Source organism: Podarcis gaigeae, assembly GCF_964106915.1.
Source record: "Podarcis gaigeae genome assembly, chromosome: 15".
Taxonomy (NCBI): domain Eukaryota; kingdom Metazoa; phylum Chordata; class Lepidosauria; order Squamata; family Lacertidae; genus Podarcis; species Podarcis gaigeae.
Window position 1 is genome coordinate 19,323,844 of NC_139692.1, and position 25,188 is coordinate 19,349,031.

The 25,188-nt window shown below is 45.4% G+C and overlaps 1 protein-coding gene and 1 long non-coding RNA gene across 5 annotated transcripts in view; both read left to right on the forward strand.

The window, feature by feature from the left end:
• Positions 1–12,756, forward strand: part of DRD2 (dopamine receptor D2) — a 74,235-nt gene extending 61,479 nt beyond the window's left edge. For 3 of the 4 annotated variants that reach the window (XM_083714079.1, XM_083714080.1, XM_083714081.1), the window contains exons 3-8: positions 3,093–3,202; positions 3,400–3,536; positions 5,126–5,325; positions 7,744–7,830; positions 10,019–10,352; positions 11,860–12,756. In XM_083714079.1, the coding sequence (XP_083570205.1) occupies positions 3,093–3,202; positions 3,400–3,536; positions 5,126–5,325; positions 7,744–7,830; positions 10,019–10,352; positions 11,860–12,053 (1,062 nt within the window). In that variant the 3' untranslated portion in view covers positions 12,054–12,756. The remainder of the gene's footprint in view (positions 1–3,092; positions 3,203–3,399; positions 3,537–5,125; positions 5,326–7,743; positions 7,831–10,018; positions 10,353–11,859) is intronic. The other variant, XM_083714082.1, reaches the window with a different exon arrangement.
• Positions 1–25,188, forward strand: part of LOC310832429 — a 186,386-nt gene that overhangs the window by 4,633 nt on the left and 156,565 nt on the right. The window lies entirely within an intron of this gene.

The following is a 25,188-nucleotide window of genomic DNA, read 5'->3' on the forward strand; positions in this document are numbered from 1 at the left end:
CCAACCTTCGGCCCTCCATATCTTTTGGACTACAATTCCCATCATCCCTGACCACTGGTCCTGTTAGCTAGGGATCATGGGAGTTGTAGGCCAAAACATCTGGAGGGCCGCAGGTTGGTGGTGCCTGCTATAAGCCATCACAGTTGGTCACAATGCGTAGAATGCAAATAATTGATTTGAAACTGAACAACAACAGCAGCAAAGCAAACACACAAAAATGCAAAAAATCACACCTGCATAAGTTAAGCACTCCACATCTCACACTCCCCCTTATGCTACTTGTCTTGGCGCCTAGCTCTTAACTTACTTGGAGCCAAGGCAAGTTTTGCAACCAGTGCAATAATAAATATGTTATTGCCAGCCAGCTAAATAGAGAATTGCTCAAGGGGAGGTCAGTTGGAAAGAGAGCAAAGGATGTAATTGAGGAATTTTTGTCTAGGGGATGTACATAAGGGGCATCGTAACGAATAGCGTTGAATGTCCTCCATTCAACGCAGATGCAGTTGATGTACACAGGGATGTTATTGAATCTTCCCATTCAATATGCGGAGGGCATACACTGAAGACACAAAGCTGTAAATGCTTTTCTAAGGGGTGCCAGCGTGAGATTAATGAAGTATTGCTCCAGCCCAAAAGATGTTTTATATATTGGATAATAGGATGAGTATGCCATCTGGGAAAGTGAATGAAGGTCCCTCCATTTAGAGTTCAAATACATTTTTTCTTTGATGAGTTGTTTGACTTTGTTAGAGGCAAAATTTGGCAGGGAATCCACATTAATCCCACAATAATAGAGAATCTTACAGATTCCCCAATGGATGCTATTCACCTGCTGGCTGGACATACATTTAAGTGCCATTACAGCACAAGAATGCCTCTCCTGCTCTTACGTCTGTGCTCCATTCCAAAGTAAACAAAAAAATATATAAATGAGGCTTGTTTCATATATATATATATATATATATATATATATATATATATATATATTTGCTTTCGTAGATTTTCACGGGTACAGGAATGCAGGTTTTGGTGTCCTCGGGTGTCTTCCCGTGTAAAAGTTGGGGTGTCTAGGCGACGTTTCGACGAGGTCTCACTCGTCATCTTCAGGCTGGTGCTTTCGGCTTCTTGTTCCAGTAACAAGAAGCCGAAAGCACCAGCCTGAAGATGACGAGTGAGACCTCGTCAAAACGTCGCCTAGACACCCCAACTTTTACACGGGAAGACACCCGAGGACACCAAAACCTGCATATATATATATATATATATATATATATTTACAAGAGCAAGTACAGGCATCAACAGACCCAGACTCCCTCTGTATGATCCTCAACCTGCTTTCAAATGGAATATAAGTTTACCCCTTCCAAGAGAATAAAAATAAATAATGACTGATTGTTTATCAGACAATAGACAGTGTCATTTGGATTTTGATGGTTTTGCCTTGTTCCGGTTGAAATATTGCTTGCATATTTTTAATGTGATGCATGAAACTCAATTTGTACGAATGCACTACAAGAAAAGCGTTCCCAACAAGTTTTTGACTGCCAAGAAATCAAATTCCACTGAAACACGCAACTTTTGCCCATTTCTAAAACTGTGTTTACCAAACAATATTTCCATGGGTGTGTTCTTTCCCTTTTGGAGTGTATGTGATTGGTGGGGGGGGGGGTAGATTTTTAAATACACTTAAAAAAACACCACAATTCTAAAACCATTTTGGATGCATGGTGTTTGGGTTTTGCATTTCCTACATCTCCAGATCAAAAACACCCCTGTTGTTGAGTGCTCCACATGAGAGTCAAAACGTTTTTTTGGTTCCTTGTCTATCACCTGCACCCAAAATGCTTTGCTGCTAAAAAGGATGTTGTTGCAAATGCACATTGTCCCCAGAAGGCCTCTCTGCCATGCAGCTATAAGACATAATAGGGGGGGATGCAACCTTTTCTATTTTGCTATGAACCACTCATAAAGTTTCGCTATGAAGTGATTTAATTAATAAATAAAACATCCCAGAGACAGTGTCATTCTGGGTGTCAGATGCCAGGGGCAGGGAGTCTACTGGCCTGATGTGACAGATCTCTTCTTAAGCTGCGTTCCACAACCACCACAAAGAGTGCACTCCCCACCAGCATTGTGTGTAACACTTCATTAGTTTGTCTTCTAATTCCTTCTGAAGTCCCACATCCTCTCCCTTAAAGTGAATGATGCTGAGAGACATTGATGTAGATTCCAAGAATTACAGAGGCCAGGGAGAGCTGAGGGGCAGGTGGGGGGAGTCTGTTGCCATTCAGGAGCATGTTGTCTGTTTCCAAATTCCCCCCCCCCCCCCGGCTGATAGGATCAGTGCTGATCTCTCCGGACAGGCAGGTCTAGGTTTTTACATTCAGACAAGCTAGACTGCAACAGCCAAAAGCGGCAAGCGATGAACATCTGGAAACCTGATCAAAGGTGTGATTTGTGCAGGAGAGAGAAAGGGAAGGAGAGAGCGCTTATGTGGTTATGCTGGAACTGTCTTGCTCTGGGCATTTGAGAAATAAATTGATTGATTGAAGAGATTGCACCAAAGAAGCTCAGATGCAGCCCATGCCAGCATTGCTTCTGCACTTCTTGAATTATTCCACAACAAAACTGTCTCTAAGTTCCTCTAGGGCAGCCAGCTCCCAACCTGGTGCCTCCCAGATGCTTGGATTACAATTCTCATCATCACCACCCAGCATGATCAGGTTGACTGGAGTTGATGGGAATCATAGCCCAAAACATAAGGAGAGTGTGAGGCTAGGGGAGGCTGTTGTAAAGGCCATCTGGCTGGAAAATGGAATAGGTATACCTGGATAAACAAGTGTCTCCAGGGAATCAGCTATACAGATGAAAATAGAACATTTCAAGTGTGTTGTAAAGTGCAATATACAAATGTGACACTAGATGGCGATGGTGAGCTATGGCGAATTCAATATATTTTTCAAAATGTTTTTAAAAACATTTTCACAGTTGTTGTTTTTTAATATTTGTGTAGATTCCACCCAAGTCTTCATTATTGTTGTACAGAGTCTTGGACTTTCCCATCCTTGACACCGATGCTGTTTTCTTCTCAGGTGGTTGGTGAGTGGCGTTTCAGCCGCATCCACTGTGACATCTTCGTCACCCTGGACGTTATGATGTGCACAGCTAGCATCCTCAACCTTTGCGCCATCAGCATCGACAGGTAGAGAATCCATCTCTGATTTCCTTCCCAGCTTGCAAGGGATTGCATGCTCATTCCAGCATAGCATCACGAATCCTTCCTATCTCTGGACCTGAACTTTCCTCGGCCATCCTTCCCCTCCTTGTTTGTTTTTCAGCAGTGCAGGTGAGCTCCAATGCCACACTGAGTTCCCACTCTTGTGTCTCCCTCCCAAACAGGTATACTGCTGTGGCCATGCCGATGCTTTATAACACACGCTACAGCTCCAAGCGCAGAGTCACTGTCATGATCGCCGTGGTCTGGGTCCTCTCCTTTGCCGTCTCCTGCCCACTGCTTTTTGGGCTGAACAACACAAGTAAGCATGATAAAATAAAATAGGGGGTGCATTCTGTGCTGGGTTCAAGTCTGGGGGGGGTAGGCTGTAAACTGAGCCAGCATTCTCTCTGTGTGTCCTGGTCACAACACAGCCTTCCTCTTCTTGTAACCCCAAAGGGTAGTTTGTGCAGAAAACAAGCAAATGCACCGGTGGCGTAGCATGGGTGGTCAGCATCCGGGGCAAGGCAAGTAATTTGTGCCCCCTAACCCGTGGATTTTAGTAGGGGCAGAGAGCTGCGAGTGCGAGCACGCCCCCCCAGATGTTGCGCCTGGTGCGGCCAGCCCCCCTGCACCCCCACGCTACGCCACTGAAATGCACACATGTGCACACACAAGAAAGAGTAAAATAGGCCTACTTTCAGCACAGCAATTGGGAAGAACAGCCTTTACGAACAGTGCTGGCAGAGGCTGATGGGAGTTGTAGTCCAATAACACCATTGTGTCAAAAGCTGGTGTAGATACTCTTTATTCTCCTGCCCCAATTATAATTCCATGTTATTTTTATGAATCTGCAATTCAGAAAGACTGGCAAAGGCCCATCTAGAAAATAGCCCAGTGTGTGTCTCTTGGTCACGCTGTATTTCTGCCACAGCAACATCTGATCTCCTGAAGGGGTGCAAACTTCCACCACTCACTGTCATGGACTGGCTGGATACAGAGGTGTGGTGGGAGGCAGCAGCTGGGTAACACTGAGGGAAGAAGGCCCAGAGTTGGGGAGATGATAATGAGTGGTCAGTGGAAGAAGACTGGAGGAGGTGTTGGAAATTGCAGAGGTAACAGGGTTTAGTGAGCAGGAAGAGGCTATGGCAGAGAGCATTCCAGAATCAGAGGCAGAAGCAGAGACTGGAGTGGAGGAGGACCCCAGAGAAAGATATAAAGCAGGCTGCTGAAGAAGCCTGGGTTTTTTCCCCTTCGTGCTGCGATCCCCTCCCTGCTGGTCACCCAGAACCGGCAGCAGTATGACACGAGTAAAGCAGAAACAGGCAAAACAAAGGAGCCTCAGACTGTTTGGGAAGTAACCAAGGGAGGAGGAGACTTAGAGAGCTGTGAGAAGGTGGGGGGTCTTCAGTCCTCACAACTGCCTCACTGGGGCAAGACATACTGGGAAGAGTTGCTGTGCTCACTAGGCCTGAACTATTTTGTTTCTTTGAATAAAGAGTTAACTTCACTGACACTTGGGGAGTTATTGCTGACTGGCTCCCGGCTCCTGCCTTGCCATTCACTCTCCTCCTCCTCCCCTTGTCTCTTAAATAACTTTATGGAACTGCAAGTCAGAAAGACTAGTAAGGCAGGGAGACAGCATGCCGCCCCCTTGAAATTAGCAGTGTCTTGGGATGGGGCTGTGTCATGTATATGAGGCTGGATAATTTCCATAAAAGCCACGCAGTCTCCACTGCTGAAGATCTCAAGCTTGCATTGGAGTTTATTGCATTGGGACCAAGTGTGATGAGGTTCTCCCCCAGAAACAACATCTTTTGCACCTTCTTGTAGTAGCACAAACTCACATGCAAGCTGGCAGTAGCTCCTAATGGCTGGGACAATGCTCCTGCAATCTCTTGTGTCTTCCAGAGAAGAATGAGTGTTTCATTGCCAATCCTGCCTTTGTTGTGTATTCCTCTATCGTCTCCTTCTACGTCCCCTTCATTGTCACCCTGCTGGTGTACGTGCAGATATACATAGTGCTGCGGAAACGCAGGAAGCGGGTCAACACCAAGCGCGTCGCCGCCACCAACGTGGGCCTGGACCCTGACACCGAGGCCCCACTGAAGGTAATCAGAACCTAAGCAACACCCACACACCAATCTCAATCTCCTCTTTCCTCCCTGATCCTGATTTATCCCCAAGGATTTCCCATCTCCTCCTTTTCCTTCCCCAATCTTTGCTGTACGGCGTGAGTGGACCTGAGATGGCTGTTTGGTTCTCTGACTCAGGTAGGGCTCCTAGGCAAAAGCAGAAGAGGCATCAGTCCTCAGCTGCCGTCCTGGTTTCTGACATCACTATCCCATTGCATAGTTCAGCTATGGAGCTCACCTTCCGTAGGAGATGGCAATGGCTACCAACTTGGATGGCTTTAAAGGGGGATTGGACAAATTCATGGAGGAGAAGGCTATCCACGGCTGCTAGTTATGGTGGCCAGGATGTACTGCCATGGTCAGAGACAGTAGTGTTCCTCAATACCAGTTGCTGGAAACCACAGGAGGTAAGATTGCACTTGGGCTTGAGAGTTTCCCACAAGCATCAGTTTGGCCACTGTGAGAAGAGAATGCTGGACTATAGATGGGTCATTGGCCTGATCCAGCAGGCTCTTCTTATATTATTGCACCCCCAATAAAGGGGGACTTCATCTTCCTACCATGGTTGACTGTCCTTGCCCTTAATAGGCACACCAGGAGTTGAGGCAACAGTTGCTAGAGGCAACAGCATGTTGCTAGTGACACTGGGGAGAGCAGTTCATCCTACATATCTCCAAAAAACAAAACAAAACAAAAACCTGGAGGCATCCCATCCTGTACCATTTAGTGACAACTTCCATAACAATAGCTGAACAGGTGCAAGCTTGAGATCAAAGTGGAAAATATGACCAGGGGCTATACAGATTGTGGCCCTCAAAGCTTCTCAACCCATGCATTCAGGCTCTCAATAAATGTTCTAGTTTTGCTGCCTGTCCAAAGGATGGAAAGTATAGAGTTTATCAAGCACCTGGGAAGCCACGGTATATGACTGTGGGCCTACCTGTGTTTATTTATTTTTTTTGAAGAGGGGTATTCACAAGAATTGCAGGCATAACAACGTAGGAATAACCTTGCTAGATCAGGCCCAAGGGGCCCCATCTTGTCCAGCATCCTGTTCTCTCACAGTGGCCAATCAGATGGCTCTGGAAAGCAGAAGAGCCTTCTCCCTACTTGTGATTTGCAACAGTTCATATTCAGAGGCATACTGCCTCTGGCATGAAGGCAGGACCATCATGGCTAGTAGCCTTCTCCTCCATGAATTTGCCAGATCCTCTTTTAAAGCCCTCCAAATTGGTGGCCATCACCTGTAATGGTTCTAGGGGTTGCTCGTGCGTAAGTTGCCGCCATCCTGGCTAGGTGGCCTGGTTGAACCCTTTCTGTCTGAACAGCCTTTCACCCGTGGTTGTCTCAATTGCTGGCAGAATCCGTCAGTGAGCGTTTCTTGAACTTCTTCCAGCAAAGAAGTTCTTTGATGCCAAGTCTCCTCCTACCGTCCCTGTGCGGAAGTCTTCTGCGCAGGGAGGGTGTGGGCAACGGAGTACCCGTGCTCTCCCCGCTGGTCTCCGGCGAGGAGTCCTGGAGCCTCCTCTCCGATTCCCCCATCTGCCCCCCTTCTCCACTGGTATTACGCTGATTTCCTTCCCCAGCAGATGGGCTGCCTCTCTCCCTACTGGGACCCTCTCCAGCATCCCTCCGGAGCCTTCCCTCCACCTCTGGCTCTGATGGCAGTTCCCTGACAGCACCCAAGTACTTTGCTTTGATCAATCCTGAATTTTTCAACATTCAGCTTCACTGGATGGCTCTGAGTTCTAGTATTATGAGAAAGAGAGAAAAAACATCTCTCTGTCCACTTTCCCCACACCACGCATAATTGTATACAACTCTATCATTTCCCACCACCAGAACATGGCCCAAGACATTTTGGCACCTGAGGTGAACCACAAAATGGCATCCTCCTCCCCTCCAGCGAAGAAGAGGTGAAAATGAAGTTCTTCATCAGGAGCAAGGTGGAATAAAGATCTACATTGGAATCTGCTGCCCACCTGAGGCAGTTACCTCACCTTGGCTCAAGGATGGGCCAGCCCCACCCACCAGCACCCCTTACCCTTTCTCTAAACAGGAGTTGCTCCAGCCCATTGATAATTTTGATTGGAGTGATTCCCCTGTAAGGAAAGGCTACAGAAGTAATATAGAAAACTTTTTGAAATACATCTCTTACTTAGTTTTTCACCCACCTGCTTCACCCAGGATGAGCTACAGACTTAGCCAAGCTGATCCCTGTTTATTCAGGGAGACACACACAGGACCCTCACATCTATATCCTCCATCCCCCGTCTGCTGAATTTCAAATCCATCTCTCTAGCTCACAGGCCAGACTTATCTCTTCTTACACTCCCTGTTTGTCCTTCCTTGCTTCCCCTCCCTTCCTTACACTCTCTCCCTCCCCACCCGTAGAGCAAATGCACTCATCTAGAAGACGTCAGGCTCTGCACACTCATCATGAAGACCAATGGGAGCTTCCAGCTTCACAAACGGAGAGTGGTGAGTTGTACTACAAGCAACAGCAGGCTTCAGGCTTGCAGGATCTCTTTCAGTTCTTAGAGTCCCTCCAGCTGGAGCCAGGAACTCAGCTCCAGGGAAACAGACATACACTTAGTGAGGATTCCTCTGAGCATTTGCTCTGCTCAGGAAACCTCAGTCTCCCCCCTCCCCAGAGAAGGTCCACCCCAGGATTTCTCCCAAGCTTTCTCCATTTCAGCAAGTCCACTCCATGCAAGCTCCAGGTTTTGTACAGAGGGCAAGACACTCTCCCAGAGTCCAGCTCCCTGTTGAGTCTGCCTCCGCACCACCATAAGCTGCTGCTGTGCTCCTCTTCCTCATCACATGTACTTCTGAAAATGTAGGCAAGGATGTCTCCTGCTCCTCCTCATCACCACCATAAAGGGTAAAGGTAAAGGGACCCCTGACCATTAGGTCCAGTCGTGGCCAACTCTGGGATTGCGGCACTCATCTCGCTTTATTGGCCAAGGGAGCCGGCGTACAGCTTCCGGGTCATGTGGCCAGCATGACTAAGCCACTTCTGGCGAACCAGAGCAGCGCACAGAAACGCCGTTTACCTTCCCGATGGAGCGGTACCTATTTATCTACTTGCACTTTGACGTGCTTTTGAACTGTTAGGTTGGCAGGAGTAGGGACCGAGCAACGGGAGCTCACCCTGTCACGGGAATTCGAACCGCCAACCTTCTGATCAGCAAGTCCTAGGCTCTGTGGTTTAACCCACAGTGCTACCCACGTCCCTCATCACCACCAGAGCCTGAGCCAAATTAACTGGTGGATGAACAAGTTAGTGGGCTGCAGTGCTGAAGAGGAGGAGCAAGTTCAGGGAGCGCTCTTGTCAGTGGGGCTCACTGGTGTAATGTTTGTTCCTGGCAGATGCCCAACAATGCCATCCTTTGGTGCCAGCCCTGAACCTGATTTAAAATGGGGAAATGCCTGATGTTGTTGCTACTGGTTACCTGTATAGCATTAGACAGCTCAGGACCCCAGTATCTCAAGGACCAGCGCTGCTCACAGGAAGTGACCTGAACCCCGCAACCATCATCTGAGGCACTTCTTTGTGTGCCCTGCCCCTGTTCAGAGAGTGGCAAGAAGAGTTCATGTCTTTTAAGTGGTGGCCCCAACTTGTGGAATGCTCTCTCCGAGGAGGCATGCCTGGCACCATCTTCATCTCCTTTTAGGTGCCAGGCAAAACCTTTTTTTCTTTACCAACATTTTGGCCCTTAATTTGGGCTAGCACTGTGGCATATTTCAGTGGGGTAGGATCTGTAAGTCCTGCCCTATATTTACATATTTATCTTTTCTGACTTGGCCTTAATGTTACTTTCTAAGAAAAGCAAGTAACAAATATAAATCACATGAGGCTACAGCTCCTACTCAATCCGCTCGCCAGCCCCTTTACCAACCCTCTCCCACACAGCTGGCCAGGTCCTCCTTCCTCTACACCTGACCAAACTCCCTTCCCTTTACACCTCACCTATCCTTTTGCCCATCCCTTCACAGCTCGCCCCAACCTCTTTTAAAGGAGGCTATCTATCCACATAACAGTTTGAACAATTAATGCATCAGCTCATTTGGAATGGACAGATAACATATTTTCCTATTCCAGAATGAAAATGTATCATCTTAGAGATAGATTGTGCATTAAATCGGAGCCACTTGGGTGTTGAGTGTCTGGGAGAACAGGATTCAAATCCCCGCTCAGCCACGAAGATCACTGAGTGTCTTTGGGCCAGTCATTGTCTCTGTGTCTAACCTACCTCACAGGGTTGTTGTGAGGGGGGTAGAGAACCCTATATCCTGGAAGAAAGGTGATATATAAATGTAGTGATGATAATAATAATAATGACATATCAATAGTATATGGAAGCCATGAATTGGATTACAAATGCAATTGTTAAAATCTGGAATTAAAAAATTGAATGTGCTGAATGGGGTCAAAATGCACTTTCCCCCTCCCCAATATTTTGCCTGGGATGGCACGAGCACCAGAGCTACAGATACAATCCTGGCTCCATCAAGCCCTGCTGCTGCCAACCAGAGCTTAGAATTGCATCCTACACTGTTTCCCCCCCTTGAGTCACTCTTTGAACGAAGTAATTTAGGTAGGTTTTCTTAAATCCTTTTTGTAAAAAAATAATTAAAAATGGGGGCAAATCTGATCTTTGTCCAGGATGCAGTAAATCACATGGAAGAGATGGAGATGGCAACCAGCACCAGCCCTGCAGAGAAAACCAAACACAAGCCACCTGTGCCAAGTAACGACGAAGTGGCCATGCCAGCTGCTTCCAACCTCTGTGCCAATGCCACTCTGCGGTCTCCCACGGACGGCCCACCAAAAGTAGAGAAGAATGGGCATACGATGGATAACCCCAAAGCAGCCAAGATATTTGAGATCCAAACAATGCCCAATGGCAAGACGAGGACCTCCCTCAAGACAATGAGCAGGCGGAAGTTTTCGCAGCAGAAGGAAAAGAAAGCCACGCAGATGCTGGCCATAGTGCTTGGTATGGGTTCCATGTCACTTGCACCTCCAGTTTACAGAAGTTCTCCATCCATCCAAGAACCACCTTCCACTGAGTTTGATAGTAAATTGGAGACTTCTGATGCCTTTGTTCTATGTATTTATATCAATCGCTATAAACCACTGTTTGCATTCTTAAAGTTCCTAATGTGGGTATTTTTAAAAAATCATTAAAGTAATAAAGTAGATATAATTAAAATAATAATAATAATTTCTGCAGCAGCCTCTGTCAACCTGATACCCTCCACTGAATATAAGGTGATCAATGGTAACTTCGCTGTCTGAAGCAGTTGCTTACTAGGAATCATAAAAGAGAAGAGCAAATGGTGCAGGAATTTCTTGTTGAAATTTGCTGAACAACAATTCCCATCAAATCCAGCTAGAGCTGATGAGTTTCAGTCCAACAACATCCAGAGAGCACCAAGTTGGCCAAGGCTGATACCAACATAATACATGTTGTTGGACAACAATTCCCATCAGCTGCAGCCAACATGGCCAATCATCAGAGATGATAGGAGTTTAGAGTCCAACCATATCTGAAGGGCCACGGGTTACCCATCCCCGCATTACCACGTGAGGAATTAAATTATTAACAACTGCAGCTGCCAAAATAAAGAGGGAAATCTAACACCAAAGATGCAGTAGAAATTGAAAGAGGGCAGAGGTACTTTGGAAAGCTCTTTGACAAAAGTGGTCTCTTGATTGTGGGGCTCAAAACACACCTTATGCAGGGAAAAACAACCGTACTGTCGTACCTTGGAAGTCAAACAGAATCCATTCCAGAAGTCCATTTGACTTCCAAAACGTTTGAAAACCAAAGTGTGGCTTCTGATTGGTTGCAGGAAGCTCCTGAAGCCAATCAGAAGCCACAGAAGCCCTGTTGGAAGTTTGGCTTCCAAAAATAGTTTGCAAACCGGAACAGTCACTTCCAGGGTTTGTGACATTTGGGAGCCAAAATGTTGGAGAACTAAGCTGTTTGAAAACAAAGGTATGACTGCATAAAGGTAAAAGGACCCCTGACCGTTAGGTCCAGTCGTGGCCGACTCTGGGGTTGCGGTGCTCAACTCCCTTTATTGGCTGAGGGAGCCGGCGTACAGCTTCTGGGTCATGTGGCCAGCATGACTAAGCCGCTTCTGGCGAACCAGAGCAGCGCACGGAAATGCTGTTTACCTTCCCACTGGAGCGATACCTATTTATCTACTTGCACTTTAATGTGCTTTCGAACAGCTAGGCTGGCAGGAGCAGGGACCGAGCAATGGGAGCTCACCCTGTCACGGGGATTCGAACTGCCGACCTTCTGATAAGCAAGTCCTAGGCTCTGTGCACCACCCGTGTATCGTGCTGCAAATGGCAAGGGATATCATTTGCTTCTCTGACATCCCCCACATCTGGTGGTAGCACATTGCATAAGTTAACTGCATTCTGTTGTGAAAAAGTACTGGCTGGCCGCTGCAGTGCTAACCTGGCTCCTTTCATTTGTCCTCCTGCAGGTGTCTTCATCATCTGTTGGCTCCCATTCTTCATCACCCACATCCTGAACATGCACTGCAACTGTGGCATCCCCCCGGCCCTGTACAATGCCTTCACATGGCTTGGCTATGTCAACAGTGCTGTCAACCCCATCATCTACACCACCTTCAATATTGAGTTCCGGAAGGCCTTTATGAAGATCCTTCACTGCTAGCTCTCCTGAGGACCAGGTGCATGATTAGCATGGTCCTAACAGGGACCATGAAGACACCATGTATTCTGCCTGGACAATGAAGCACGCCGTGTTATGGGTGTCATGCCTACATACATTTGTCAGCTGGGTCGAAACCACTGTATTGATTGAAGGTTGTCACATTCATGACCAAGGTGGCATTCAGACTCTGGGAGACTGATGAAGAGTTCATTTCAACTGCAACCTTTGCACTGTGCTAGAAACAACAGCAGTTAGGGAAAATGCCCCAAGTAACACTTGTGGTCTCCAGTGCATTCATCACAGTGGTTAGCCGAGCCTAACAGTCGAATGCATTGACTTGCTCGTGTGTAGCTCTGATGGATACATTTCTCACCAAAGACACCACCATCCTGTCTGCTTTGCAATAGGAGAACCTCTCTCTGCCACTGCTCCCCAAACCAGCCAGGACTTCTTAGGATTGTGTCCATTGGCCTTGCCTTCAGACTTCAAGGTCTGGTTGGGCAGGCTGCATAAAGGCGTTCAGTAGCCTCAAAACACTGTTGCCGGGAGGAGAATGTAAGAAAATGGAACCTCAATGCAGAGGACACTGTATAACAATGATGTTTGTGTGTGTGTATATATATATATATATATAATTGAATGAACTGAGCAGAAGCCCAAGCCAAAAAAATAAGAAGAATAAATTAAAATATACAAAATCTTGTCTTGCATGGTATGCATTGTAATTAGTGTCTGCCCATGATGCTCAAAAACAATAGCCATCGCCACCAGCATCCACCGGCATTCCTTGCCTTCTCCAGCATCTTCTCTGATTACATGCCATTGTCCGGAAGGGAATCCAATGGAGCTGGGGATGAAAGAGAACTAACAGGCAAGGAGGGGTAGGTGGAAGACAAGGAAGGGCTGTAGCTCGGTGGCACAGTTTAGCTTTGCATGCAGGAGGCCCCAGGTTAAATCTCTGATGGCCGGGCTGGGAGAGAACCCTGCCCCAAATCCTGCAGAGCTCATGCCAATCAGTCAAGACAGACAGATTAATGGTCTGGTTTAAGGCAGTTTCCTAGGTTCCTAAATCAAGCATTCAAACTGAAGAAACCTCCAAGGAACACTCAATGAAGCATAAATTGTTAGGAAAAGACCACTCAGTATTTATTTATACCCCGCCCTTCCCGGTTCAGAAACCCAGGCTCAGGGCAGCTAACAACAAATTTAAAACAATTGATGCAACAAAAAATAGCATAAAATACAGTATAAAATGTGAATAACAATAAATTCAGAATTCAAAAATCAATTTAGGGGGGGGAATCCATCCAATAAACATGATCACCAGGGCTAGCTGGCTAAATTAGTCCTATTTGGGCCAGTGAGGAGATATGGGGAGAATTACCTGTGGGATCCAGAGCGGGTAATCTTCATAAAAAGGGGAGGGGGGGAAGGAAGGGGAATAAAAGATCAGGCTAAGTTCAAATTGAAAGCCAGGCAGAATAGCTCTGTCTTACAGGCCCTGTGGAAGGAAGTTAAATCCTGCAGGGCCCTGGTCTTATGGAACAGAGCATTCCACCAGGTCGGAGCCATCACTGAGAAGGCCCTGGTAGTGGTGGAGGATAATCTGACTTCCTTATGGCCCAGGACCTCTAAACTATGATTATTCATGGACCTTAAGGTCCTCTGCAGGGCATACCAGGAGAGGCGGTCCCATGAATACGAGGGCCCTAAGCATATGCATTACTACTACTACTACTACAACTATTATTTATATACTGCCCTATTGTCCAGCATTGTTCACGGTGGGCCCCAGAATTAATTCCTGGTATCTCCAGTAATTTTTTCAAAGGATCAAACAGGTAGTGTTGAAAGACTCTCTGAGGGAGCCACAGTCAGAGATTGCTGTGCTGGTTTAGATTAGCTGTTGCCAACATCATAAAGGTAAAGGACCCTTGACCATTAGGTCCAGTCGTGGCCGACTCTGGGGTTGTGGCGCTCATCTTGCTTTATTGGCCGAGGGAGCCGGCGTACAGCTTCTGGGTCATGTGGCCAAATGACTAAGCCGCTTCTGGTGAACCAGAGCAGCGCACGGAAATGCCGTTTACCTTCCCACCAGAGCGGTACCTATTGATCCTTGCACTTTGAGGTGCTTTCGAGCTGCTAGGTTGGCAGGAGCAGGGACCGAGCAACGGGAACTCACCCCGTCACAGGGATTCGAACCACCAGCCTTCTGATCGGCAAGTCCTAGGCTCTGTGGTTTAACCCATAGCACCACCTGCGTCCCTTTCAACATCATGCCCACCTGTAATTTCCAACATCATGCCCACCTGTAATTTCCAGCAACTGCAATTCAGGTTCATGCCGCCTTCATCAGTGGAGTTAGAACAATAGCCAGTATGGCATATGAACAGGGTTTATTTTCAAGAAGTTTTTATCTGGGACATCATTATTCTGGCATTATGGGAACTTTAGTCAAGCTGTGAAAACCTAGCATGCCCCATATCTGTGGAGAGTGTGTTGCATGGAAAGCCCATCTTGCAATGGAGCACTTGAGGCAGATTGGTTCTGCTTGAGTCCCAATCTATAACAACTTTAAAAAGCTAACACAATAGGCAAGGGACCTGAATTGTTCTTTCTATGAAGTTCCATACAGGATTGCTCATTAGGGACTCAGGGGAGTGCTCCCTTAAGCACTTGCAAATTGGAGTGGGGAAGAAATTTGATTTAGTTCACATCTGAAAGTGGGCCCACCTAATTCATACTCACTGAAACAATGTGCAAACAGAAACACAGCAGTCCTTCGAAATACTTCTCTGAATTTAGCAATGGAGTTATCCGGCCAAGTGAGGTATAAGAAAAGAAGAAGAAGAAGCATACACTCAGGCAAAATGTGCATTAAAATGCCTGTATTGGTGAAAATAACATACAAAAATGCATTATATTTGTTAGGGAAATGCTTTGAACAAAAATGTGCATTGGGAGAAATTTGCGCTAAAATCACTGATGAATTTTGATGATGATTTTTTTTTAAAAAAAATGCAAACTGATATGGGAATGTGGAGAACTGAAGAATAGAAAAATGAGAAAGGGGGAGATATTAAAATGGATGTATTTGTCCATTTCTGTTTGCAATGCAGTGATTGATCAAGAGTGGATTGAGGAGCCCTTTCCTAAGGGCTGTGCCAGATGGCATTCTTTCCTGGACACAGACCTGGACCTTTGTGTTATCAAGGAAGAACACAGCTCAGACAAAAAAAGGGGGGAGGCATGAAACAGTCTAACTGAGAAGAGACAGAAACACCACCCTCAATATCCAGGCTTAGTTCCGGGATTGAGATAATTTGTTTCTAGGTCTCCCGTCACATCTCATGCTTTGACATCTCGCTGTGACCTCTTCAATACTCTCCTCTATAAATTTTTAAAGGGGGGGGGGGATATAACATTTCATGCAGTAACATTTAAATGTTAGAAATCTAATTAAACAGACATCGCCAATAAAGGTTTAATTAGATTTCTAACTTTGTTATACAAAAATTGTTGGGGATCACTGGGGATGCGTAGTTGGTCTCTGGTAAGATGCGGGGGGGGGGCATTTTTCTGACTAAATGTTTCCACGTCACCATCAAGGTATTTGTGGTTCACCATCAGGAAGCTGTCACTGTCGCCCACAGCCATCACATTGAATTGACAGACCCTTTGCCACCCCTGTAACTGCTAGCTGTACTCAGTTCACAGTACCTTTTGTAAGACCTTTGCCGATGTTATACAGTCGGTTAATAATAAAATGGCGTGGAAATGGATCTCTCTGGAATTTAATTCACTAATGCATCTGGTGAAAAAGGCAGCACCTTTGAGGTTTAAGCCTAACCATTGTTGATGATCATGTTTTGGGAACGTTGAGCTCTCATTACCTCTGTGTACTTTACACAAAGTCCACTGTTAACGCTCTGGAGCTTTAGGGGGTACACACTTTTCTCACACACAGAATTCACAGCAGGAATGAAACTAACTAGACTCAAGTTGAGTCCCTCTCCTCAGTGAAGGGATCCTTCTTCTTCTTTGGCAATCACTCATAGCCGAGTAAGATTGTCTTCCATAAACACAGTTTTAAAAGTGAGTCCGTAAGTGACTGTGGAGGCCAATTCTGGATCCACACGTCCTTCCACAGTGGGGACATAGGTTTCCGGGTGGGAGTTGATCATGGTAAGGGTCTGCCAAGCGTGCCTTCCTCTTAGCATGTTTCTCCCTTTCATCCTAAGTTTGAGCATCTTCAAAACCCATGACACCTTTGGTAAAGGCTGTTCTCCAACTGGAGCGCTCGCAGGCCAGTGTTTCCCAGTTGTTGGTGCTTATACTACATTTTTAAAGATTTGCCTTGAGAGAGTCTTTGAACCTCTAGGGTAGGGGAAAAGGTTAACTGTCAGGAATTACCACCCACAAGTAGGGATGCCAGACCTCCAGGTATGACCTGAAGTCTCCAGGTTTCGCTGGCCCCCTCCAGGTGACAGGTAAGGTACTTGACTCTCCAGGTGGGTGAGACTGCCTTTACAAAAATATACTGTTGCGAATTTTGGGCTGGGGTAGGCGGTATGCCCGAGTCCCTTCTAATTCCTGGATCCAAAAAGGATCTGATTGCTGGGATAACCAAAGTTTCTTCCTAAGTATGGCTCCCTAAATATGGAACATTAAGGGAACAAAGGAAGTGGCTCTGTGCCATAAGACAAATGAGTGGGGCCTGCCTCCCTCAACAGGTGTGTGAGCTAGAAGGACAGGTGTGTGAGCTAGAAACAAGAAGCAGGCTGGACAGCTGAGAGACAGAGCCATGCCTGATTTCTGGTGGGATCCAAGATTGTGGCCATGGGAGAAGCAAGCCCTTGCTGAGGTATTGATGCTGCAAGCCCCTCCATCTCAGGCTCAGGTTGTATATCCTGAAGACATCATAGTCTCCGCTGTCCTTCATTCTGAGGAAACCAAACCCTGGGTAAGCAGCTGGAACCCGCTGAAAGATTGGGGTGGCGTGCAACAATATATTAAGAAGACTGTGCATGCAGCTTGCAAGTTCAGGCGGGCAGGAACATGCTGCAAATTATAGCATAGACCCTTGGGAAGGGGATTTGCCTTCCTCTGTTCCCCTCTACCAGTTAGCTTCCATCTCCAAACCCCATTCCATGACATCACCAGGGGCCTCTCCAGGTCTCAGATTTGGGCCTTGAAATCTCAGGGAATGGGATGCTCCTGACCTGGCAACCTTACCACAACCCTGTGACTGAGATTTCCCGCCTTCTTCCTTACAGATTTGGTGCCATGACCTGAATTTTATCCACTTGAATGACATTTCTCTGTTTTGATCTCACTCAAGTGAAGCTGGGGAAATCGCCGCTCGCTTTTTAATTTTAACGGTGCAAAGTAGGTTGACATTTAAGGTGTTTGAGCCTTTTAATTAAGAGGGTGGAGAATTGATTTGCAGGATTGAGTCGATTCAGTTGGATTAAGACACAAACAGTCGTCCAGTTGGAAACACGGGTGCTCTTGAGAAGTTTGGTATTTCCAGTTTCCTGATCAGGAAGGGATTTGCTGCCTTCCTGTGTTTACAGAGGAAATTAATCTTGTGCTTACATGTAATCCTGTTAAGCTCGCACTCTACAAAAGCTAGTCTAATTGCCGTGGCCCTTTTCTTTACCGTGGGATGATTAGCCGTGTGCCCATTGTGCAAACAGTTTTGCTTCGAAAAAATAATCAAAAGCCCAGGTGGCACAAGGCATGTGGCTACTCATCCATAATACAATGCATTTTTGTACAGTCTTTTCACCATTGTATGCAATTTTGTGCATGATCTTCCCAAACATATGCATTTTGTGATTGTAGGAGAACTGCACCTAAAAAAAAGCTAGTTGTGTTTTGGTCCACATATTGATTCAGGAAGTGGGACTAGGATAGGTTCCCATTCAAATGCAAATGGAATGACTTTCTCTCCCACCTCTCCTCACCCAAGTCTAGGATGTTGTCCGTAAACCCAGAGAGGCACTTCCAGTCAGTGGAGACAATGGCAGACCAATGATATAAGACAACTTCCTGTGTGAGTAAGTTGGCTTTCAGAGTAACTTATTAGTATGCATGCATAATTGTAATTGAGTGACCAGGGTACTAAAATGTGGGGAGATACCCCCATAACAAATTCACCCTTCAATTCCTGAAGGGTGATGAGAATGGCAAGGTGTTGGAGTAGGGATATGGGGCTAGAGCAGGCATCCCCAAACTTGGCCCTCCAGCTGTTTTGGGACTACAACTCCCATCATCCTTGACCACTGGTCATGTTAGCTAGGGATGATGGGAGTTGTAGTCCCAAAATAGCTGGAGGGCCAAGTTTGGGGATGCCTGGCCTAGAGTATTCATCTCCACTGTCCTCCTTGACCCTTTTTCCTAAGTTAATAATACCGTCAAGAGGACTACAAAAAGCTAACTTCTCCACCTTGGTCTAGGAAACTTCAAGAGGAAATTAACTGCTGTCTTTCTGAAGTTCCTGCCTCAATTTAGATGCCCATTTTATGGATCAGTATCTCAACCCAGACTTCTTGCTTCATTAAAGAGCTGAGCAAAGGCAAGCATGCCCTGTTCTCTCTATGCACACGGATATAGACTCATCAGTCTGCCTTTATCTGCCTGTGCTTCTAGTGCTTGTTGGTAATTTTAGTCGTCCTGATCTGACAAGAATCCCAAATGTGATTGAGGCAATTTCTGGAATTTCTTCTTGCATGGGGCTCCAACTTGGTGTTCCTTGCTCCCCACAACACCCTCCCCAACTGACTATAGAGCAAATATAGCCTGTGTGGTGGAGAAATTCAAATATATATTGGAAGACCTCCAAGTCAGTGCTCATCACTTTCTCTTGTAGGAGCAAATTCCACTGTTTAACTCACTGCTGCGTGAAAATGTATTTTCTTTTGTCCTGAATCTCCCAACTTTCTTCTTTATTGGATGTCCCAGAATTGTAGTGGTTTTACAAAAGAGACAGAAAAACTTTCTTCCCTTTCTCAACATAATGCATTGTTTTCCCCACCTCTGTCTCACCTTTTCTTTAACCTAGTGTCCTTTCTTCACATGTTCCAAAATGATTGACTGATGAAGTATCTGTTCTAGGAACTTCCCTGGTATTGATGTCAAGCTCACTGGTCGTTAGTTAGCTGGGTCTTGCTTTTCCCCCTTTTTTGAAGATGGGGAAAACATTTGCCTGCCTCCAGTCTCTAGGGACCTCACCTGTTCTCCAAGAACTCTCAAAGATAATAGACAAAGGCTCTGAAAATACATCTGCAAGCTCCTTTAATACCCTTGGATGCAGATCATCAGGTCTTGGAGATCTGAATTCTTTTAAAGTAGCTAAGTGTTCCCTTGGGACGCGGGTGGTGCTGTGGGTTAAACTACAGAGCCTAGGACTTGCTGATCAGAAGGTCGGCTGTTCAAATCCCCACGACGGGGTGAGCTCCCATTGCTCAGTCCCTGCTCCTGCCAACCTAGCAGTTCGAAAGCATGTCAAAGTGCAAGTAGATAAATAGGTACCACTCTGGCAGGAAGGTAAACAGCTTTTCTGTGCGCTGCTCTGGTTCGCCAGAAGTGGCTTAGTCATGCTGGCCACATGACTCAGAAGCTGTACGCCAATTAAGCGAGATGAGCACCGCAACCCCAGAGTCGGTCATGACTGGACCTAACGGTCAGGGGTCCCTTTACCTTTACCTTAGGTGTTCCCTTACTACCTCTTTTCCTATCTTGGGCTGCAGCTCTAGATCATTTTGGTTTTGGTTGCCCTTTTCCACGTCTACAATACCCTTACAGAGGTGCGGCAATACAAGGCTTACACTTTCCTTGCGTGAGCAGAACAGCATAGAGTTGAAAAATGCAGGATAAAGCCAGTCTCATATACTAAAACACAAGTTCTGCAGCTACAAGTCAAGGTCTTTGTGCTTTCTGTGTTGTTCTGCAGTGAACAAAACAATCGTCTTGCCAGCTCCAGAGTGCTGTTTAAATAAAGTGAGCAAAATGTAGGCAGAAGAATGAGTTGCAACAATGCGAGAACTACACTTCAGATGCCCTGAGAAGCCCAAAGTCCATAATTAAGTCTTCAGGTTTGTTAAATTCTGAGAAATCTAGCTGCTGCTAAAAATACAGTATGTTTAGCATGCAAATTGTCTCCAGTGTCAGAGTGCCCTGACAGCTTGAATTTTCCTCCTTCACAGAATGGGGGATCTAAATTTGTGGGTGTGCTACTGAGCCTTCATCAGTTCTTAGCCGAAGCTACTTGACTCAAAGCAGCAGAAGATACAAAAGACTATCAAATGCGTGCTCATTTCCCTCCTGCCACACTCATTTCTTACCCAGGGTTGTTTTTTTTTAATAAAAAAATAATAATCCCTTAATTCTACAGCAAAACTATCTGTGTAAAAGATGGAGCCTGTTTTAGACCAGATATTTAGAGCTTAAAATGGCCACAATCTTTTATATTGATTGTGACCATTTTAAAGTGTAAATTTCTCTGACAGAATGTCACAAGAAATCCTGGGCTCCCCATTTGGATTCTGTGCAAAAAATGTTGTAGATCAGCCCTTGCAACATTCAACATTAATCCAGGAATTAAAGCGATGCCGTATAGTGTCTAAACCAGGGATCAGCAAACTTTTTCAGCAGGGGGCCAGTCCACTGTCCCTCTGACCTTGTGGGGGGCCGGACTATATTTTGGGGGAAAATAATGAAAGAATTCCTATGCCCCACAAATAACCCAGAGATGCATTTTAAATAGAAGCACACATTCTACTCATGTAAAAATACCAGGCAGGCTCCATGCATTTACCCAGAGATGCATTTTAAATAAAAGGACACATTCTGCTCATGTAAAAACAGACTGATTCCTGGCCCATCCATGGGCCAGATTTAGAAGGCAGTTGAGCCAGATCCAGCCCCCAGGCCTTAGTTTGCCTACCCATGGTCTAAACACACTTAAGATGCAAAATGATGCTCATTGAAGGTGTAAGTTACATTCACATGGAAGCTTGCAAAAGTCACAGAGGGCAGTGAGCAACAGTCAAATCCTAACCATGCCTATTTAGAAGTAAATCCTATGTGTTAGAATTACAGCCTAAATGATGAATACATTTGTATGGTTGCACCTTTTTAAATTGGTTCACACGTTTTATCAGTTGCCTCCAGATCAGAGCGCAGGGTGGCTTAGAACACAGCATACAGTATAAGCAGCAGTACAAAAGATAAAACAAAGCAGAATAAAACAAAACAGCCATTATAAAAACAGCAACACTAAGTCCAAACTGCAACCGGCATCAACACAATCCCGTGCAATAGCATTTTGCATTATAATAAACTGCTCATCAAATGTTGGACTTCCATCAAATGTGTCATTCCAGGGGGGGAATGGGGCACAGGCTTGACCATCACCAATAGCCATGTTTTTGCTTGCCTTTTGTATGACTAATACCCTCCAACATTTATCCGATGAAAATGGGGACGTCCCATTCCATAATGATATTTTTACTATTTGGGGTATAAATAAACATCTTGCTGGGTTGCCCCAGCCACTCTGAGCAGGTTCCAACATATAAAAACATAAGAAAACATGAAACATTTAAAAAAAAAAACTCCTTCCCTATACAGGATTCTGTTGCAACGGCACAAGGTTCAGATAGCTCCATACCCTCCAACATTTCTCCAATGAAAACAGGGACATCCTAAGGAAAAGTGGGACATTCCGGGTTCAAATCAGAAACCGGGACACCTTCTCTAAATCAGGGATGTCTCTGGAAAATAGGGACACTTGGAGGGTCTGTGACTTCATCTGCTTCACCTCAGACCTGGGAGTCAAACGCAGTACTCCAGGCTTCTCTGTATGCACACACACACACACACACACACACACACACACACACACACAGCCTTACTTCACATCCTACTGTTCAGAGGTAAAATTCCCATTGATTGTTTCACTCACTTTTCTCTCAGAAGCGAACATGGTACTTGGACTGAAAGGGGTTCCTGACCTTGAATGAATCAAGCATGTATGTGAATATATATGTAGGCCAATTGTTGTTTAGTCGTTTAGTCATGTCCGACTCTTCGTGACACCATGGACCAGAGCACGCCAGGCACTCCTGTCTTCTACTGCCTCCCGCAGTCTGGTCAAACTCATGCTGGTAGCTTCGAGAACACTGTCCAACCATCTCGTCCTCTGTCATCCCCTTCTCCTTGTGCCCTCAATCTTTCCCAACATCAGGGTATTTTCCAGGGAATCTTCTCTTCTCATGAGGTGGCCAAAGTATTGGAGTTTCAGCTTCAGGATCTGTCCTTCCAATGAGCACTCAGGGCTGATTTCCTTCAGAATGGAGAGGTTTGATCTTCTTGCAGTCCATGGGACTCTCAAGAGTCTCATCCAGCACCAGAATTCAAAAGCATCAATTCTTCGGCGATCAGCCTTCTTTATGGTCCAGCTCTCACTTCCATACATCACTACCTGGAGGAGGAACTGGCAAGCCACTCCAGTATCCCTGCCAAGAAAATTCCATGGACAAAGACAACAGGCATATGTAGGCCAATACTGAGCTTTGATGCACACACTCATTTTTCCTTGCTCTCTGATTCCCCACATAACTTGGATTTGGAGACATCCATATCAACAGAAAGGATAACTGGATGAGATAATGTCTTGCGAGTGATTTGCACTTCTATGACACAACCTACATCTGTAATATGCAGTTGATAGCTGGAAATGCTGGGGTTTTTACACTAACACCCAACACTAACACACATTTTGAAATCTCTCGCTGTTTAACTGAAAGGACAAGCCCAGCAGCTCCTGCTGCCTCTCAGATATTGACTCCAAGGAGATCAGTGCTTCTCAGATAAATACTCAAACCAATCAGTGGATAGCCCAAAATTTAATGCAAGATTATGTCAGCAGTTGAGCCGCTGGGATGCTCTGAGCTTCTTGTTGATTGTTTGTTTAATCACAGAGCCAAAAGGGAACAAAAAGAAACCATTTGTTGAAGCCTGTGTACCACTTGGAGAGGTCTAGTTCATCCTTGATGTTCAATTCAGCAGACAAAGAGATTTATCTAAAAGGAGAATGGCAACCCACAGTGAGAGATCATTATACCCTAACCTTCTCAAGAGGCAGGCATTGTCTATTTCGAAAACATAAGAAACAGGGGTAGAAAATGAGAGTAGGAACTATACATGAACAACACAGTTGACATTCAGACACTTTGCTTCCTGCCTTTCAGTACCAAACTCTATGCACCCAGGTCAAATCCAAACATGGGTACCTTCAAAACCGATAGCCAACTCCACCTGGGAGTTCAGGCATTGATCCAAGATTTAAGACACCATGTGGAAATGGAGCGTCCAAAACTGAAGTCGTTCACTGGCTAAGATCTAAGGCCACCTCAACAGCATACATTTAAAGTAGCACCATACCACTTAAAACAGTCGTGGCTTCCTCTGCAAAGAATCCTGGGTACTGCAGTTTGTTAAGGGTGCTGAGAATTGATAGGAGACCCCTGTTCACTTCGCAATTCCCAGATAGGTTTACATACAGTCCCTCTTCCCAGGGACCTCTGGGAATTGCAGGGGTCTCCTAACTACTTGCAAAAATGTGTACGTTAGTCAGAGCTGCATACAAAAATGTGTTTATTAGGGGTGTTATAAGAAAAACTGCTCCCTTTCTCTTATGGCGTATCCTTGAGCCAGGATAGAGTCCTTAAATGGATTCCCTATCAGTAGGAGAAAAGTAACAGAAGCCAACCAGAGTATATTGAGAAGCAAAGCGACTAGTAAGTCTGAACTTTATTAAAGGAAATAAATTGTTGCAACAGGGTCCCCACTCACCACATGCAGGACGAAGGAGAGCCCTGTACAATGGTGTGTAAGCCCTTATATAGACTTTTGAAACTGCCCACCCTGTAGCCCAAGAACACCCCCCTAAAACATCATACATACATACACAGAAGGAGGCGGTCTACAGCAGAAATCTTGCCTGCCAGTATACCTGATAATGGTAACTGGTTGCTTTATGTGGACAGCCTGGCCATTCTTTTGTAATTGTTAATACTTTAGTTCCTAAATCCAGGTCACAGGCTCACCCTATTCATACACAAATATGCCTTTAAGACAGGATTTGCAAGCAAAAAGACAATGGGAAGGCGTTCCCCATTTGCCTCCGTTACTGTAGAGGAATATTTGAGGTCATTGGGAGAGTCAAAATGGCTTCAGGATTGCTCTCCCATACTATTTCAGACACATGGGTCATATATTTAGGTATGTGTGCACTTATGAATATTTATTCTATATTTGAGACCTTAAAATTCTTATAACAAGGGCAATTTGTGCAAAAATGCTGGCCAATTTAAGATTGGAAAAATGAGAAACTGACAGAACCAAAACTGATATATCCTGCCTTGGTAGGGAACCATGATTATTTAAAAACTAAACAAGACAAGGAAAAGAAAACAAATAATGTATGGGTTTATCAAACTATCCTCCACCACTCCAGAAGCAGTTGTTCAATATAATTCTGCTTGAAAGAAAAGAAAAACCATTCATACATGTCTCTCTCTACAAATATTGGGTGAGCTCATTGCACTTCTTCAAAATCAACTTTGAAAACCGCTGGACCCAGAAACAAAAGGAGCTGAGGCGTAGAACAAAACATGTCAGTTCACTGAATTAAAATCAATTGCTTTTTTGTTTTTATTCCTTTGATTGCAAGCAGCTTCTTTTAATTGTACCAGGGAGGGTGTGTGTAACCCTCTGGAGAGGCAAGAAAACAAGTGCTGAGTATCACATACATTGCTGCCTACCCAAAAAACCGAGTATTCTCCTCTGCAGCTGGATTACAAAAAGGGGGTGTTGGGGAGGAAATCGATGCTCTCAAAAGTGTGATGGAAGAAAATCAGAATTGGCCCCAGGGGAGTTCCAGAGGCAATAAAACCTTCTAAAGTTCTTGGGGAAAGCTGCGCACCCTTTCACAGCACTGCTGTTAGCAAACCGACCTGACAGCTAAGTGATGTTTAATTATTAAGCGATAAGATTCTCAACTCTGCCCTGGGTCTTTTCAAAGGCAAGAAGACGTTTTGGCTCTGCAAAATGATGTTCTCTCTCA